This window comes from Chaetodon trifascialis, chromosome 2, assembly GCF_039877785.1.
Source record: "Chaetodon trifascialis isolate fChaTrf1 chromosome 2, fChaTrf1.hap1, whole genome shotgun sequence".
Taxonomy (NCBI): domain Eukaryota; kingdom Metazoa; phylum Chordata; class Actinopteri; order Chaetodontiformes; family Chaetodontidae; genus Chaetodon; species Chaetodon trifascialis.
Genome location: NC_092057.1, coordinates 2,926,424 through 2,946,089, shown reverse-complemented (window position 1 = coordinate 2,946,089; position 19,666 = coordinate 2,926,424). Strand labels below are relative to the sequence as shown.

Sequence of the window (19,666 nt, the reverse complement as noted above, 5' to 3'; positions counted from 1 at the left end):
AAGAGCCAGAACATCATCTCACGAATGATTTTCACCAGATGTTATGAGCAGAGAGATTTGAATATGTTCGACTTAAACGGTGTTTCCTGGTAAACCCTTTGGATTTTTTATAGTTCATTCAAATCGAATACTTGTTGACAGCCCTACAATGTACGGTACCTCAGTGGCCATTAATATGCTGTGATTGGGCAGGTCTCCCAAGCCCCGCCTACGTGTGGACAGCAGTACACTGATATCTGTGAATGAAATTACTTCAGTGCTGAAGCTGAGGTCTACAGAAGCAGTAAAATGTTCAAAGCATCGCTGTCGTTAAGAGGCACAAACCTTACCTTTCCTTTCCTTTCCTTTCCTTTCCTTTCTCCAGTAAATGAAACAGATCATGGAGGGACTTTGTGACTTTTTTGAATGTTTATTTCTGCTTCTCAGGAGTTGTTAACCAGTGAACGTGCCCACGTCTGCGGAGGATCACCCTCAGTGCTTTCCCATCATCCAAAATGTCTGCCCCTTTATTTGCTCTCAATGAAGCATCTCCGGGCGTTGCCTTTTGATGATATCACAGCCAGCAGTTCGAAGCTCGCTTGCGTTTCTAAGAAAAGAAAGATGTGCTCATTTTCACAAATTTAACTGAACTGACTGAACTGATTCCTTTTATCCTTTGACTGTTTCTTTACCCTGTAAATCTATTCATCTATTTTTCTGCTTGTTTTCCTGCTCTGCTGAACTGAGAGCTTAAGTGCTTCTGTCAAACCAAAATAGATGCTTGAGAAAGGTGGTTCACACCTGTCACAGAGAGGATGCATATGGGTTTTTATAGAAACTCACAGAAAATGTAGATTAAAAGTGAAAGGGGAGAAGGCAGTCAGCGGACAATGGTCATTTTAGCACATTGTGGCTATCCCTCTCTTTAGCCTTAATGATTCAACAGCTGTCCCTTTAGATGGGCAGAGACTGAGGAGGAGCAGGAGGACGGAGTGGTCATTTTAGCACTTCCTGCTCCATCTCTTAGTAATGACGTCTAACCTCAGTGTTTCGTAGCTTTGGCAGGGGCAACACACAGCCACACAACTGCAAAGGCACACAGACAAATTCACCTGCACACAAACTCACTCCATCAGGCTCCCAGCTCTCCGGAGTGCTTTTACCTGAGAAAAGACTAATGCACCAACAAGCCCCTCCCTATACTTTCACTGGCACTTCTCTCCTTCAGAACCGCCATCTCACACTTTACTTTCTCTAACCTATTATTACATCAAGTAGCCGTGAAGTAGCCTCTGACAAGTAGGAGACATTCTTTAACTTCTGTTTTCAGTCTCCTAAATGTGCTCTTTAGAGGCGTGTGTGCATACGTGCTGTGTGTGTGTGTGTGTGTGTGTGTGTGTGTGTGTGTGTGTGTGTGTGTGAGGCGCTCTAACTGGTGGTTGTTGCAGATCTAAGTCTACAGGCTTCATCTCCTGGTCGCCTGCACAACTGATGGTGTTGCCTCTGTCATCTATCACACCCTGGACTGCTTTCACTACCTTTACACTTGTATGCATATGCATATGAGACCTTTCCATGAAGTGCATGGTTGGCCCTTTCTCTCTGTCTTAAACTGTCTTTAACTTCCTGCACTCGTGCGCAATATCTCATATACACATACATACATAGCTCCCACAACAGTATACAGAAAAACATACACAGACTTATATTCAATGCACATGCATATATGAATTAATTATGCCTGCACACATTTCATCTTGACGCAGTTCTACAATGCAGCATGAGCGATGACGTGTGTGTGTGTGTGTGTGTGTGTGTGTGTGTGTGTGTGTGTGTGTGTGCGAGTGTGTGTGTGAGCGTGCGTGTGTGTGTGTGTGGGATCATAAATCTGTAGCTGGATGAAATGTATGTGTGTTGCTGAAGGCTGTACCAACGAGGACACTGGATCTTTGTGAGTAGGGTAAACATTGCTGGAGGCTTGACACTCTCCAAGGCCAGCTCCACCAGCGCTGTTCCTTCTTGTTGTAAAGGGGAGATGAATCTTCTGGTATTTGAAGTACCTTTGATAATTCCTTTCGGGGGAGACCATCAAATCATGCGCACACAAATACACGCTGACAAATAGACGCGTGCACGCCATGTGTCCGTGTCGGGGGTGTTGACGTGCGGTTGTGATCAGTGTAATGCTGAGCCAGATCCTGTCTGTTTCAATGCCGGGTAACATTTCTAGTATGCTTCCCCATCACATCAAATTACATCAAATCTCATTACGTCTCCTCTGATAGAGGGCTGTCGTCAACAGCACCCCTGTGACAGACTCACCCTTTGTGGTCGACTCATTTCTCCCTATCATCCATCCCCATCATTTTCTTTGTCCCCGCCACCCTTCCTTATCGTTGCCCACATCCTCTACATCTGTCGTCCATTATATTCCACTATCTACTCCTTTTTTGCTCCCTCGCTCTCATTTGATATCTTTGCACACACATATATTCTCGCACACATGCAGAGGAATGAAGAATAGGGTGATAGACGGTATATTGAGTTGTAGAAATGTCTCCCTGCTGGTTTGAATGTGTTTAAGTTCTTAATAGCTGCAAGTCAGCATAATCCACTGAGATAAGTGCTGCGTTCTAGCAATGCACAGACACACTGCTGTATCCTGCATGCACATACACACTCATACACAGGGGTATTTGTTCTGTGTGTTGTTTCTCTCTGAGCAGTACAGCATGAGTGGTGTGCAGGGTATTTACCTTTGCTTCAGTGACAGCAAAGCACTTTCTCCACTTCGCTCCCTTATTTCATACCTTCATGCCTCCATCCACCGCCCTCCCCACCCCCACGTCCTCCGCCCATCACGCGCTGTCTCATATATTTCTTTTTACGTCTCTCCTGCGTTTCAATAGCAGCATTTTTGCACAGCGCCAGAGCTCTTTCTGTGACTGCTTTGTGTGTGTGTGTGTGTGTGTGTGTGTGTGTGTGTGTGTGTGTATACTGGCAGAGCTCATGGCTGAAATAATGTCAAATGCTTTTCATGTTGTCCAGAGCACTACCTAGACTGGTCTTTTTCTCAGGCACTGGTGTGTGTGTGTCAGTGTGTTTGCTCACTGGTGTTTTGTCACTCTCTACACTATGCTGGAGCTGTAACCCTTACACACACGCACGCACGCACGCACGCACGCACGCACGCACGCACGCACGCACGCACGCACGCACGCACGCACACGCACACACACACACACACAGACACACACACACAGCAGACAGGCTGGTAACATTCCTTTAGGGAAATTCTGCTCTGTGCTTGACGACCTCATGCTTTTTTGGGCTCCAGGAAAATTGTGGTTTTTGGCAATTTGATATGCTGTATGTGTGACTTTCTGCTTGTCTGTGTGTGTGTGTGAGTGTGTGTGTGTGCATGGCATGAGAAAATGTGGCATGAAAAAGATACCATGATGCTGACTCTGTCTAATGAGACTGACACTCCTTCCATCTCGCTGAGCTGTTGCAGACAGATGCAGACTGTGAGACAAAAGAAGGAGAAAAGAAAAAGAAAAAGCACAAGATGACGACAAGATGGTGTGCAGCTGCAAGATTTTTCCATGCTGTGCTAGAGTGCAAAAAGTTGAAAATATGTGTTTACTTGTGTGATGGGTACAGAGAGTTTTTCACTTTATGCCTCATTAGAGAGAGAGAGAGAGAGAGAGAGAGAGAGAGAGAGAGAGAGAGAGAGAGAGAGAGAGAGAGAGAGAGAGCAAAGATGGGGAAAAACTGAGAGATGTAGTGAGCATGAAGAGATGTGTGTTCGTGTATGTTTGTGTCCAGCACCAGCTCGTTTACTCAGCTGATAAACAGCCTTTTAAAGACAACTGTCTTCATTATATTTCAGCTTCTATTGCTGGGAAGGAGGATCTGGGATGTGTGTGTTTGCAGACACAGAAAGAGAAAGAGGTTGTGATGCGAGATGAACTCTGCCATTGGGGGAGCATGTTTGTGGAAGGTGTGAGTTGTGAGGCCACAGTAGGATATGAAAGGTTTGTGTGGTTTTTGCCTGTTTACACAAGATGATATCCCCTTGATCTATGTGTGCATAATAATCTGTTGGGAAATACCTTGCATTGTTCACGTCCAAGTGCCACTGGCTCCTCACTTTGAGTAAATAATGCTGTGCTTTCACTTGGCCCATCTGCAGCTTTTCTACTGTTTTCATTTTGACATGATTGTCTGTAAAAGGACTCCACCGCTCGCACAGAGTACCGTGCAGTCTCTTAAACGACAGGTTTCTTAGAGCATGACAGCATGTGCTGATAGAGCTCGGATGATAAACTTCTGTCACGATTCGAGTGCCGATTTGATATGTATCGTGATTCTTAAGCATTGTGATTCTACAAGTATTGTGGTACTATTTAACTCTAGACCATGGGAAAAAGGTGAATAATACACATTTATAGACTCTGTATCATGAGTCATATTTCCAAAAACAATGCACATCATGTCAGTGGAGCTTTCTGAATTTTATTTCTGTAGCATCCTGTGGTTACAGAACACTTTTTGTAGTAAACAGCCACATTTAGCTGTTCCTGTTATTTAGCTGAAATAAATAGAATATGATGTTATACCTAAATGCATAGAGCCCCTGAAAACTGCACACAGCACAAATGTGAGCCTTTAAATTAAAATCCTTCACATGAGATATATACTGTACATACACACTCACACACACACACACTAAAGGTGTCGTCCTCTTCTGGCACACAACATCTCAACCTTGTGGTGTTGAGTTTGAGTTTTGAGCCTTTGAGGCTGCTGTAGCCGGTCAGTGTTGAGGGTTTCAGCTGTAGCTGTAGCTTCCACAGAGCGTAGGAAATATATACCTGCAAGTATGAGCACACGTTTTATGGTAAACATATGAAGTAACCAGTGTATGTACAGTAGTAGCAACTATTTTTCTGTCGCTGCTGTCCAAAAAAAGCATTCTGTGCTACTCGCTGGGATAAATGTGTATTTGCCATCTTCTTGCTGCCTCCAGTCAACAAACATGTAACACTGGAGGCGCACCTCTTGGGTTCATTGCTCTACAGATGTCTTGCTTGTGCATGAGTAAGCTGAAAATGTATGATGAAATGCTTGAGAAAGAAGACAGGGTGTAAGTTTATTGAATTTCTCTTCTTCAGAATTTTAAGGGCAACTCTTATTCTGTGTACACATTGTGCTGGATTATTAAAGCCGAAAAAATCAGCCTATAGCGTGTTGCTATGGAGAAACGAGGCCCATCAGAGGAGAAGCCAGGTGTAGTTACGTACTGATACTTTCCAAGCTAAATTACGCTATTTTCGTGTTCTGCTTTTGCTTTCAAGGTTGCAGAAGGAGAAATGGTGAGCCTTCACATGTTACCTAATTATCTGCAGATCTGAAAGCCCAGCTGTAGCCTGCAGTAGCCTTTTCCACAAAATGTACATTGAGGCCCAATGCTGTGCTAAGAATTTATCCTGAGGACGCAGCGAGTATGAGCTGTTTGATCAGCTGAGTTCATCGTTCTTGTGTTTTGCCAGTTGACTGTAGTGTGTTAGATAATGTTCGCCCATGTTAGCCTGCCGGATTCATTCAGGACATTTTATATGGCTTGGGGGCGTTGACGGAGAAAATTAGGGCAAACACTGCTCCAAACAGTTTATCAGATACAGCGTGCTGATGAGGTTTGGGTGGTTTATGAGCAGAGTTAAAGCTGCAGGTGAGTGGTGGAGGGGTGGGTGGGGATAGAGGCGGGGACTGCTTACATCATGCATACTACATGAAGGCAAAGGAGTTACATGTCAGCCCCGTAAAGCATGATGCAATATGTTTTCAGGGGTTAAATCAAAGCCCTGAGAGCAACTTTAAAAAATCTGATTGCTGTTACACAATCTTTGTTTTTTGACCTAAATATGATATTGATTTGACCCCTTGAATTTGGTTATTAAAGAATCATGTCCAACTGACGAATGAAGTGAACGATTGTATGGTGATACCGTTTCTAGATTACCACACATATCTTCAGTTTTTCTGTACTGCAACCCCTCTAACTAATACAGTATATCTGTGATAACTGTGGCTGTCCAATAAAGGCACAGGGGCCATGAAAACAATCCGTTACAGAATACATTTTCTCAGCTGTGTATTAATTCATTTCTTTACTATGCACATCAGGCATCTATCATAAGATGGAGCTGTTCTCTGGATTTGGACATCCTGAATGTGAGCTCTGTTTTGTCATCTCTTTAAACGTCCAATACCAGTTGTTTTATTTCTAATTTGTTCCATTCAAAGAACTCCTGTGACATCAGCAGAGGACAGGACTGAGAGGACAAACCCCTCTAAACTACTCATTGAACATTGAAAAAATAAAAACAACAACTTTAAAATTCAACATGAATGTCCATCCATCCATTATCTATACCGCCTATCCCTTTCGGGGTTGCGGGGGGCTGGAGCCTATCCCAGCTACAATGGGCGAGAGGCGGGGTACACCCTGAACCGGTCCCCAGCCGATTGCAGGGCCACATGCAAAGACAGACAAACATTCACACTCACACTCACACCTACGGACAATTTAGAGTCACCAATTAACCTAATGAGCATGTTTTTGGTCTGTGGGAGGAAGCCGGAGTACCCGGAGAGAACCCACGCATGCACGGGAAGAACATGCAAACTTCACACAGAAAGGCCCCGCCTGACCCGGGGATCGAACCGGCAACCTTCTTGCTGTGAGGCACCCGCACTACCTGCTGCGCCACCGTGCAGCAACATGAATGTTTGTGCCATAATTATTATGGGGTTCCTACACTTAAAGCAATCAGTTAAGCCTTTCAGAATCCATCAATGTAAACAGAAGATAAAAGCAGCACCACTTAAACACACTATTGAGGCGGTGGACAGTATTACTGCAAAGCTTTTATCAAAGCTCTCAGTTCCTCTGAAAACATGTGTCTCACCAGTGGTCACACTCCTGATTTATATTCTCTCCTTAGAGGAACTCTCTGAGGACAGAGAGCTCAGAGCAGGTTTTTCTGGACGAAATGTTGTGTGATGTGTTTTTTTGTCTTGCCCTTTTGTCTTGCAAAGCTTAGATGTTGGCTTCACACGTATGGAGGGGGTGAATGACAGTATGAGAGCACCTTAACCTTCCAAGGACCCGTATGCAAAGATGTGATACTCAGTGAATTATATATGTCGAGCTACGTTTTCATGTCAGTGGTCATTAAACAGAGTAGATATGAGTTTTGTAGACCAGGCGTTTCCTGCTCTTAGATCTTTGAGAAATGTCTACAGTATACAGTATTAGGAATCAAAAGTATGTTTTGAGTATTGAACACTAAGCGGCCAGAGGTCTGAACAGTGACCCTGAAAAGCTTTTAATTTGCTCCTGTTCAGAGGAGGGCAGCTGCAGTCGGCCTGGACTCGCTACGACCAAATGGAGTGACTGTTCAAGTCTCCTGTCTGTCTTCTCGACCCCACTCCTTGCTTTAATGCACGATTGTGTTCTTTGCCTCCTGAAAAACGGAGTAGAAGAAGAGAGAGTGTAGAGGGTGAAATCTAAGTGCTGCTCTCTCTCAACAAAATGAAAACGCTTTGCTTCCATGCTCGTCATCTGGAGCTCAACATGAGCTGCATGCTGCACGTCTTGTGCCGGTCCAGAAGTAGCCTGTGCATTGATACGCCTCCAGCATTTCAGTGATTCAAACAGTAAACTTCTTCTATAATGTCTCCAAATGACACTATCTTACAAGATCAAAAAGGAACAGGAAGAAGAAACAACACAGCAAAAACATCAGAAACTCAAACTCCTTATTCATTTCAATGAGACCTCAGTACTAAGCACAACTGAAGGCTCTGCTGCAGCTAAAGACTCCAGATAGACCAGCAAGAAGTTTACCCTGAAGGATCAAGTTTTGCCGCAGCACAGTGCAGTGTCATCTGCCAACGTGCTCCGCTGGCCAATTAAAAACATGCATTTGTCCAAACAGGGTAGAACACCTTGCAGCATAAAAGTCAAGCAAAGAGACAGAGGAGAAAATAATTGTTGCTGTAATAACTTCACAGAGTTGTACAGTCCTGCCTCAAGTAAGTAGACTATAGTAAACTTTGTGTCTGACAAGCTTTAAAACTTGAGTCTGTAACACACCCACAACAATCCAGCTGCTTTCATTGTTATGTCAGAGGAAAAGAAGACATATACTGCTTAAATGTTACTGTGCTCGCTCACATTTATGGTAAATCCACAGTTCATCTCGTACAGTCTATTCAACCAAATTTAATGATCAGTATAGGCTCAAAGTTCAAGTGTACCGCTGTGCTTACTGTACATTCTGTATTCTAACAAGTATTGCAGCAGATAATGCTCTGTACACAAAAAAGGAACAGGACAGCGAGCAGAGAGCGATGACAGCCCAGCGTGTTTCCACTTTGTCTTCGTCGTCAAAAAGCTAAACAAGAAGGTGGTTTTATCCCCCTGTTTGAATGTAGTTATGGGACATGGTGTTTGGAGGATTTGGGATGATTCAGAGGTATTAATGTATCATATAACTGCTTTTTTTGTCTTTTTTGAGAATTTTGATTTTTAGAGCGTGTGCATTTCATTCGGCTGGCTTAAAGGCAGCAACACATAAGGTCCTCTCTCTCTCTCTCTCTCTCTCTCTCTCTCTCTCTCACCTTCTCTGTCTCCCCCTATCTCCCTGCCCTTGTTAATGGTTTTATAAGTGAGAAGTGGGAGCCTGGGAGGTGATTGTGATATCCCAGTGGGCTGAGCAGCAGATGGACCATTCTGCTACCCTCACTGCCTCCCCCATCGCTGCGCTGACATCACCGTCTTCATTAGCCGCCTCAGAGGCTACGACCTCATCTTCTCGTACCACTCTCCCAGACCTCTCCCCTTCCTCACCTCTTGCCCTCCTCTTACCCCTTCACTCGTTTTCTGTCACCTCCTCGCTTTCTCCGCTGTCCCTACTGCACCTCCACCTGTCTCTCAACCCTTCATTTTCTCATTGTCCCTCCTCTTAAGAATCTATCTCTGTCCTTCTTTCACTTCCTTTAACTCCAGCTGCTCTCCCTGACTCCCCCCCTCCCATACCTGTTGCTCCCTAACCCTTCCTCTGCTCTGAGCAGCCCCCTCCCTCCATCATCTCTCCTTCCCACTCCATCTGTTTCTTTCTACAATTCTGGCCAGCTGACCTGGTGCATGGTATTATGGGGTTTCCCTATGGGGGTTACCATTGTGGTCCCTGACAGGTGTGTGTCTGTGTGTGAGTGTGTGTGTGTGTGTGTGTGTGCCCCATGTGTGTTGCTTGCGGGCTTTCATTCAGCATGAGAGATTAGTGATGGTACAGACAGCAATCCAGGGCAAATACGTCTCCTCTCTCACTGACTTGGAATACAGTGCTTTCACTCGATGATAACCTTAACATTGGCCACTAAAATGCGTACGTGTTTGTGAGCGTGTGTGTGTGTGTGTGTGTGCGCGTGCACATGGTTGTGTGAGCCAGGGACAGTGTGACCCTGTCCACGTGGTATGGAGGAGCATAGAGAATGAGCTGCCACAGCTCGTCATGTCTCATTATAACACATCTTAAAGGCTGCACAGGCACAAAATGAGCTATTTTAGCACCGTTGTCCTGACTTATCCTCAGAAGAATAGGATATTAATGCACCCTCACACACCCTCACACACACACACACACACACATACAGACACGCGGTATACAGATGTGAATTGAAGGACTCCAGAGCTGCACGTCAATTATAGTGATTGTGTGCGCCTGTGTGTGTGTCTTTGTGTGACAGCTCTAAAGACAGTATTTAAATCTCTCTGACAACTACAAAGAGCATTGTGGTGGAGACCTCGTGACAACCTCCCCGTTCCAAACAGCTCTGAGACGACAACAACGGTAGGGTTTTTGCTTTCAACACATCACTTTGGTGTGCTTAGACTGCAGGAGGAGAGAGGAGGTGCAGAGGGGTGAGACAGACAGTCATTTAAAAACTGAGAGAGGAAAATAGGTGGAGGCAGGAGGTTAGGATAGGTGAGGAGGCAGTGCATCAGGGAAATTTAAAAATGGGCTTTTGTTTCTGCGTGCGCGTGTTTCTAAGTTAGGATGTGTAACTTGTATATGTCTGGATCCTTAAAAAAAAAAAAAAACAGACTGAAAAGCATGAAAAATTCAGCTGGTGAGAAAGAGGGCCGGCCTTGTCTGATCAGGTGTGCTTTCCTCGATCACACAGAGAGATGCAGCAAAACTGAATGTGTCAGCCCTGATGGATCTGCAGAGGGGATAACAGTGTCGGACAGGAAGTGAGGAAGACTGAGAGCAAAGTCCTCTATGTGTAAACAAAGAACAAAGGGGAGGAAGAAGGATTTAGGACTGGGCGGCATCCAAGGTTTGATTCGTTTAAACCTTCCACAAAGTGGCGGCAGTGAAGGGTTCAGCAGCTAACTTTAGAAACAACGTCAGCTGTTCATGCTAATGTTAACGTCTCCTGCCACTCAAATGAGACCTGTGAAGCTACATGATGTCTACATGCTCTCTTTTTAAACTTAGCTAGCAGCTGCATTCTTCGCAGCAACGAGCATGTTTCTGCTTGCCATATTTTTCCCATCTCATGAGGAGTTGTGTGTATAATGAAAATCTCTTATATACTCTGACTGATTGCTCTGTTACTGATAAGAGCGAGCGAACCAACAGTCACACAAAAACGTTTCTGTCATTTATATTCCCTGCAAAATAACAAATCTTTGAGACAGATAGAGGAATGTTTTTTTTTCCAATGGTGATTACTATATCCTATCAAACTTTAATCAGTGTGCTACAAAGGTGAACAAACAGAAAACAAAACAAAATTCTGAACTGCAAAAGAAGCTGAAAGTTGCAGTAACTTATGAGGTAACGTTAGAGCTGATAGAATCATTTCTTTTCCAGACAATCTGTGTTAAATCTCCCCAAATCATCCACTTTTTTCATCCATTTCAACTGGAGAACTTTACAGCAAACAGCAGCTTGACAAAACGGAGGAACATGAGGTAAACAGAAGGTAAATGAGAGGCCAGAGTGTGCTGGGCCGCAGCACAGACTCATACTCCACAGTGATGCATTTGACCCTTCGCTTTCTCTTGTTTTCTTGCTTGACAGGGCAGCTAGATAGGAGGGTTGAAATGCCGCTGGCCTCCATGATGGGTGGAGGTAGGCTCTGCATAGCACAGACTGACTCATGTTCTCTCATTGATCTCAGCCATGCATGAATGAGCACCTGCATGCACACATAAAGCTGCACATGTAAATGCAGTGCGAGGGCAGGATAATGGTCCTGATTTCTTTGAATCGGTGGGAGGACCTGTGCCCAGTGATTGGCACCTTTTTCCTGTGGCTTCGTGGGAGGCTGAGCAGGAATATCTTTAGCTTTGTGCAAGGTGTGTGTGCAGGCATATATTTTTACGGATGTGTGTTTGACTTTTGTCCAATTGTGCTTTTTTTCAGTTGATTTAAAGGTCTTTGCCATTTTGTATGTTACTCAGTGTGTCTGTGTGTGTGTATGCCACCCTGTGTGTGTGTGTGTGTGCGCCTGAGTGTGCGTGTGTTATTTTCCAGCTCAGTTAGTGTGTGAGGCATGTGTTGGCAGATTGCCAAGCTCAGGCTCTACACCCAGTAGACGTGGTCTCAAATGGCAACCCCAGATGCTGTGGCTCACAGCCCATACACTTTCAGCTCAAGCACACACACACACACACACACACACACACACACACACACACACACACACACACACACACACACACACACACACACACACACACACACACAATTTTCCCTCCTTATTTCTGTCTCTACCTACTGTCTGTATTCCAGTTCATGTCTCATTTCTTTCTTGTGTATATAAAAAAAGCCAGTGAAAGAGAGGCGGCGGAGTGTGTTTGTAGCTGGAGGATAGTGTGTGATAGGCAGCGCTGATAAGTGAGGAAGCCGGACTTTGATCTCTCCTCTTCGGACTGACTGAGAAACTCAAAACACACTGACACACACTCCTGCTGCAGCACAACAGGAGGAGCTTTGTCAAAATGTTAGAGATTTAGTGTGAATTCATCTCCTCCTCTCCTCTCCTCTCCTCTCCTCTCCTCTCCTCTCCTCTCCTCTCCTCTCCTCTCCTCTCCTCTCCTCCCTTTTCCTCTCCTCTCCTCTCCTCTCCTCTCCTCTCCTCTCCTCTCCTCTCCTCTCCTCTCCTCTCCTCCCTTTTCCTCTCCTCTCCTCTCCTCTCCTCTCCTCTCCTCTCCTCTCCTCTCCTCTCCTCTCCTCTCCTCTCCTCCCTTTTCCTCTCCTCTCCTCTCCTCTCCTCTCCTCTCCTCTCCTCTCCTCTCCTCTCCTCTCCCCTCCCCTCCCCTCCTCTCCTCTCCTCTCCTCTCCTCTCCTCTCCTCTCCTCTCCTCTCCTCCCTTTTCCTCTCCTCTCCTCTCCTCTCCTCTCCTCTCCTCTCCTCTCCTCTCCTCTCCTCTCCTCCTCCTGATGAGCTATGAATTCAACCCTCAGCCTTTTTCTGCCTATAAAAAACAATTTGCTACCAACATTTTACAGCTTTTTTCTTTGTTTATGTGTGTGGCTGGGTGGAGGACAGACTCAGTCACAGTGCTGCATTTATATACAACCCTGCACTGTAGCCCACAAATTCAGAGTGTTTGTTTACTTTGCTTGTATTTCTGTTTCTTGTGTCATATATTTCGAGCCGTCTCTCTTTCCTGCTCTTCCAGTTCTTTCCACAGCCCCTCCTGAGGAAAACATGTTAAAACTGTGCACAGAATGTATGACTGCAATAAGGCTAATTCTGTCTCTTCTCCCCCCTCTCCTGCCCTGCTTTCCTCCCTTGCTCCGCTGCTTTGTGCTGGTGCTGTTTGGACACATCTGCTCCCCTAGGTGAGTTGAATTTTTCTTAGAGTGCAGTTCACTGCTAAACTAAGGAGACACCCTGAATTTCAAGGACTTGTGTACACAAGTTTTGTGCCTGAGTTTATACGCTGCCTATAAACTGTATATCATGGTTTTTCTTTAAATTAGTCACCATAAAATCCTGACGCATCATCAATTAGGAAACATCCAACTTAGTTCTGAGCACCAGTTGTAAATTAAAGCAGTTATGGCGGTGCGCTCACACTGCTGAGTAGTTAAGACCATTAAGTAACATGTGTCCTTGCTGCCCTGTGATCAAATACTTTCCAGTCTGTCTCTCTTTCTGCATCCCGATTTTCTGAACTACCCACATCCCCCAGTTCACCAAAGAGTCATAATCATGATTTATAATTGCGATCACAACATCAGCATGGTAATTTTGATTATGACTTCAGCCATAATTCTGCAGCCCTGTTGCACAAAGTAGAAGTTGGAGTTAATGCAGCAATCAGCAATGCAGGCTCTTTCCAGTTTATGTCCAGTCGACGGAAACGCAGATTTCTGTCCTCTTTCACAGCTTTCCTCTCATCATGTCATGATCATCTTTGTTGTCCTGGGAGAATTGTGTGAAACCAAATTGCCAAGAAATAGCAATCCTGACACTCGAAGTGTTCTCAGAGGTTATGTACTTAAATGCATAGTCTTTTCACACTGTGTTTGCCTCATGAAAATAACTTGGCAGACCACCAGAAACAGCATTCATTGTGGTTTTGTTTATCTTTTTTTCCCAATACACACGTCCATATCTGCAGGACACTTAAGGTCTAATTTTTGAAAAAAGATTGTAACGGTGTGGGTGCAAATGAGCAGCAATTTAGTTACCAGCAGTGCCAGCACTGAAGCTGCATTTCTTGAATGTGGTTGAACAAGAGTATATTATGCGGAGGGGGGGACTAGCCGTGGTCATGTTCAGTCAGCCTCTCGTCTTCCACTCTTAATGCTGAAAACAGAACTGTTTAGAAGACGGAGATGCTACTGATGCACTTCCTACAGCACAATCAGTGTGTTTCTTTGATGAGGATATGAGGATTGATAGCAGCGGGTGTTCTTGACATAGCTCAGTGGTTTTATGTGAGGAGAGATCTTGAGAATGGATCTATGCGAACTACTGCAGCCATTATGTTTCCATGAGGGTATTATTCATATCCCTGTCACCTTCGTGATTAGATTAGCAGTTGCATTGCATAAACTGGGAAAGTCCTGTGGAAGGCCAATTTGGTGCACAGAAGCACTTAGAGGCTCAGTCAAGACTCCCACATCTGAAGACACACAGTAAATAGACAAAGGTGTTTTTAAAGAACATGAAAGGCCTTCATATACAGTCTTTCCCACTGCATTTATGAGACCATGGTGTGTGGACTCCCCTGGAAGAAAGGTTTGTACATCTTAAAATTGAATGCATCTGGTGCACGTTGAGCATTTTGCTCTTGTAAACAATGTTGTGCTCGAGTCAACAATTTAATCATAGACACATTGGTTGGACAGATGGAATGGAGATGACACGGCAACAAAAGTCTCATCAAAAAGGGACGGCAGACTGAGTTTGATGCAGTTCACAATGGGGTTACAGGGTGTATGGTGGTATGAAAAGTAATGGTCATCATGCCATGAATATTTACTTATTTTGCCATATTAGCATTATTAAAACAGAATATTTAAAATTTATTTAAAGTTTCATGTCTGTCAGGACATAAGCTCAGCTTGTGATGAATAAAGGGTCATTTTAACTGATAATGATAATAATAATTGTGTAATACTGTAAAACTGTGACACAAATGGTCAAAAAACAAAATACACTAGAACATGCATTTGAGCCATCAAAGAAATGAAGCAAAAGTGGTTATTTCAGTCCAATCAGCAGCAGTGACGGGCCGTGACAGGGCAGGGATCTGTTTTCAGTGGATGAAGATGACAGTTTGTTTGAACTAGTGGTTAAAATGTTGTCCTCATAATGCTTTGGTGTCAGCCAGGAATGTTTCAGTGTGTGTGTGCAGTGACACAACACACAGCGTTAGAGATCTTTATTTACTGTAAAATTATTTACTTTATTATGTAACTGTGGCTGGAAAAATGATTACAAATGACTAGAAATTCATTACCTAGACTGTGGTGGACTGTCTGGTAATGAAGTGAACGCTGGTGTAGTATATTCTGCAGGTGTTGGGGATGACAGATAAGGATAAAGCAGCATCTACAAACACTGTGCAGTTTACCCGTGTGTTGACTTTCATGCCTCCGCTCAGTGACTGTGCAACGTTTTTGCCGTTCTGGGCCGTAACTCAAGAATTAACACGCTAACGATGACAAAATTTCACACAAATGTCTCATAGGATGAAATGAAGAAGTGATGACATTTGGTTTAAAAGGTCAAAGGTCAACTTCACTGTGATATCATAACGATCTGCAAAAAGACTTTTCTGGCCATAATTAAACAGCATGACTCAGAAGCTGAAGGGCAGATTGTGACCATATTTCACATTTGGTCAGATGCTGCAGTGGTGACAGTAATCTTGGCTGTCCATGGTGAAACTGTGCTGATTGTATAGATCTTAAGTGCTGTCGGGTTGAAGATGTGTAAGTGAAGCTATCACATTTTACAATTCGCTCCTTCTTTGCGGCAGCATCCATATTTGAAGCATCATAGTCCACCACAAGCTCATTAGTTCTGCTGACACACCTCAGGTCGCTGTCGTTGCACCATGTGATGAAGCTCTCGATCAGTCCTCTGTGCAGTGGAATCATACATGTCAGTTTAGTGATAACTTCCATTTTGCCAAAAAATACACTACATACCCTTTATTATATTCCTTCGTAGACGTCTCTTCATATATTTTACAAGTCCGGACAGGCGTGGATGTAAACTGCAAATTGACTGGTTGACGGAGGCATAGAACAGTGAGGACATAATCCTACTTTAAAATTACTTTGAGAGACTCTGGCACAAGTTCAGCAGCTTTTTTGCATTTTCTCCTCAATTTCTCTTCAATTTCTATTACCTGAAGCATTTAATGAGCTGTGCTTATTGCATGGGGACCATGTTTACTGTAAACTGCAGTGATCTGTGTCTGCCTGTAGCAGGAAACGCGTCACCTTGTCATTACCTTTGTTCAGTTTCAGGTTTGTGGAATAAACCTTACGAGCTACACTCAGCCTGGTATACAGTGCATGCATGACCAAGGACAATACTCCACAGATAAAGTCACTCTGTCCTTTTTTAAATCATTTCAGATTGAACCTGAGTAATAAACAAAATTCATTTACGACTGAATTACCCACTAAGACTTCATAATTGTAAACCATTACTTTTTATAATAGTGTAGTATAGTAAAACACAGTCCAGCCCTACATAATGTACCAATGACTTGTGTGATTTTAGAAGGTCTATGCACATGCATGCTCATGAAAAAACAGCCATGAAAATAGCTCTAAATGCCAGCACTGAAATGAACTCTGTAGGCAGAGGCACAAGTGTAATTTCTGCCGCTGAAACTGCTCCATGGCACCCAATTTGTACTGATTATAGTGTCATGGCTCACTCTGACATTGCATGACAAAATGTGAACTGGAGCACTCGAGCCCAGAGTGCCAACAGAATTGTCACTTTACTGGCGTAAGGTCACTGGGCTTCATCGGCATCTGCACAAAATTGGGGCCAGAAGAGTTTTTGAATGATTCTCAGAGCATTTGCAGTGCTGTTCGCTCGCTAATTGGATATATTTTCATGGAAAATTTATAAGAGATCATGGGACGGCTTCTTAAGCATTTTGCTTTACTGGCATCATAAAGCCCAAAGACCCAAATGTTCATTTGCAGTCATTATGTTAATGGCAATTAGTATTGACTTTTGCTGCTTGCTGGTGAGTGCGCCAAATGTTTGCAGGAAATTATAGCAGCCATCAGTGAGAGCAGTATTTATGCTGACGTAATCTTTATTCTGACCACACAGCGCGCGTTCGTTCATCGACACAGCCGACACCTGTATATGTCTGTGTGTGACTGGATGTGCTGATGTGCAGTTTGAAGTGCATCGCGCACCACTTTGGCAGACGAGAGTGTGTGTGGGTTTTATGAAGGGTGCATTACTGGACAGTGAACGGGGAGAGACAGCTCTTATCATCTGTTACCCACATTATTCACTGTGTGTTGTTGTGTGTGGGTGTGTGGATGGAAAGGTGTTGGCATGATACATCACCTCTCTGGAATATTATGAACACTTTTTTTCTTTTGAACATCCGTAGAAGGAGATATTTGGTATGTGGTCAGACACAAATAATGCTGAAATTATTATTGAGAAACTGATCAGTTAGTTGATTTTTATTAATCACGTAAGCATTAATCGTGTAAGGTGCGATGTGGAGGAGATGGTAAGAATTTTACTTGATAACATTCAGAAAATAAAATCCAATTATCCACAGAATGTGAAGAAGTAACAGTTCTGATGTTATGTCAAAACGTCCACGTATCGTGTTGCACATGTATCTGGTGAAGTTAGCATGCTAACCAGCTAGCCGCGGCCCATCCTATCTCGTAATACCACTCTGTAATTCAAGAGGCGATGGTCCAATAGTATATCCCACTGCAGCTTTAGCCTGGAGATGTATGTGAGTGATGAGTTTGCTGCATTTCACCAGTTCAAGTTCTAATAAATAAAGAATATTAGCTCACAAATGAAGCTCGAGCAAAAGGTCAGTCAGGAAGACTGTTCTGTTGGATGCTTAGGCCTGCAGTTTGCCTTCCTGGAGTCACCCCTCTAATGCATGCTCACTCATAATTTCTTTGTCAGGGGCTGTCAGATGAGACATCTTGCTGCCTTCTTTGTAAAGATGATTCTCTCTCTCAGCTTGACCTCTTTCATCCTGAAATATTCTTACACCTACTCTCCTTACCAAACTAAGATGGTCATGTTAACTCATCATAATTCAAACAATTCAAATAAAACTACAAAAAACTGTCTTGTCTCACCAACTCACCAACTCCAAGTTAGATCTGGAAACATCCCAGCTGTAGAGGCTGCTTTTCCACCATGGTGATGACCACTCGCTCCTCTCCCACTTCACTTCTGAGTCAGAGTCCTGGCCGGAGCCGCCGATAACCTCTGCACTCTTTTCCCTGTTGTCGCACTGGCTTCCGTCAGTCTTGGAGGCTGTTTTTGGGCCTATTCCAGCAGTGTACACTGGGAGTCTGCTGAGCGTGAACACCAACAATCCCCCGGAGCTCCTGGTCGGGGTACAGTCCAGTCAGCTAAAAGGGCCACTAGCTGAAGGCTAAATGAGCTAAGGAGCTAATGCATGGCAGCTAGTAGCAACAGCTGAAGGTAGTTACAACAGAGGGTATAGTGAGCAGCAGTTAGTGGTCGCTCTGGTTATATTCTGCTCCATGTTTGTTTGAAGCCTCCTTCAACAGGTAGCCAGCTCTCACACCTTTAACATAACTTACTGAATACTTTTGGGTGCTGGTCAGACAAATTTAGCAGTTCAAAGACTTCACTTTTGGTTCTGGGAACTTGAATGAATATTTATCATGCTTTTGACATTTTATAGATAAAATCAGTTAATGGAATAAATAATTAATGGATTAATCTGCAATGAAAATAATTGTTTGTTGCAGTCCAAGACACGCACCATGTCCCAGCTGGTGCACTCTCTCTGCAGCCTGTTTTCAATCGAACTTCTTAGTTTTTCCTTTTTTTCTGTTCATCTCTGATTTGCCTCCCCTCGATCCTCCTTTCACCCCTCCTCCTCTTTCCACCCTCTCTTGTATCACCCTTCCTCTTCTCTTCTTTCCTCTCTTGTTATTCTCACCTTTCTTCTCCCTCCATCTCTCACACTAATCCACAGAAGACGTTACAGGTCTGCTCTCTGGGATTGAAGCAAAGAGGGTTTAATACTTTACCTGAGTGTATGTGCGTGCGTGGACGTGTGCATCTACGTGAGCAGCTTTGTGCATGCATGCGTGCACACCCCTTTGCTTGTGTGAAATAGGGAGATACTGGTCTGAATATATAAGAGGATTCAACGGTGCGGCGTTGAATTTTCATTTCTCTCACTGCAGAAAGAGGACAAGGCGGCCAGACGAAGACAGGGAAAGTTTGTCTTTTTGTTCAGAGCTGCACGTTGCACTCCTCCCAAACACACAGCAACAAATACACAGCCTGTTGGAGAAAGAGTGTGAATGATGTATGGAGCTCTCGTCTGTGATAAGCCTCATCCACCACTCCTTCCTATTACTGGTCTTTTCCACCATCGGAGGGTTCTGTGCTCTTGTTAGCGGGTCGATGAGGGCAGGGGCAGGAGGAGGAGGAGGAGGGTTGACTGCACGCTCTCAGATGATACTGCTCATTCTGCTAACTCCCTTCTTCCTCTCTTCTACCTCTTTTCTGTCTTTCCCTCGCTCTCTATATCCATTCTTTCCTCCCTTCATCTCCCGGGCAGTAGAAATTACTTGTCCCCTTGCAAGGGCGCATCATCAATCCCATGATTCATTGCGCATTGCCATCGTAATGGCAGCTGCTTTGATTGAATCGAGGGGGCGCGTGCGTTTGTGTCTCTGCTTGGACACAGCTGTGTGTGCGTGAGAGATGACTTCTGAATGAAAGGTTGATTTTTTCTAACCTTTTAAAAGCACCGTGTTTGTCTGCCCTCCACCTCGACAACGTGCTCATTCTCTCCTCTCGTTCGCTCTCCTTCCATCTCTGGCCATATCACCCACGCTCTTCACTCTCTG

At 44.2% G+C, this 19,666-nt stretch overlaps 1 protein-coding gene across 2 annotated transcripts in view; it reads left to right on the top strand.

The window, feature by feature from the left end:
* Nucleotides 1-19,666, top strand: part of sdk1b (sidekick cell adhesion molecule 1b) — a 234,843-nt gene that overhangs the window by 41,706 nt on the left and 173,471 nt on the right. The window contains exon 1 of one of the 2 annotated variants that reach the window (XM_070981414.1): nucleotides 11,173-11,192. The exons of the other annotated variant lie outside the window; for it this stretch is intronic. Coding sequence (XP_070837515.1) covers nucleotides 11,180-11,192 — 13 coding nt within the window. The 5' untranslated portion in view covers nucleotides 11,173-11,179. Of the gene's footprint in view, nucleotides 1-11,172; nucleotides 11,193-19,666 lie in introns of those variants that run through there. 2 annotated transcript variants of the gene reach the window in all.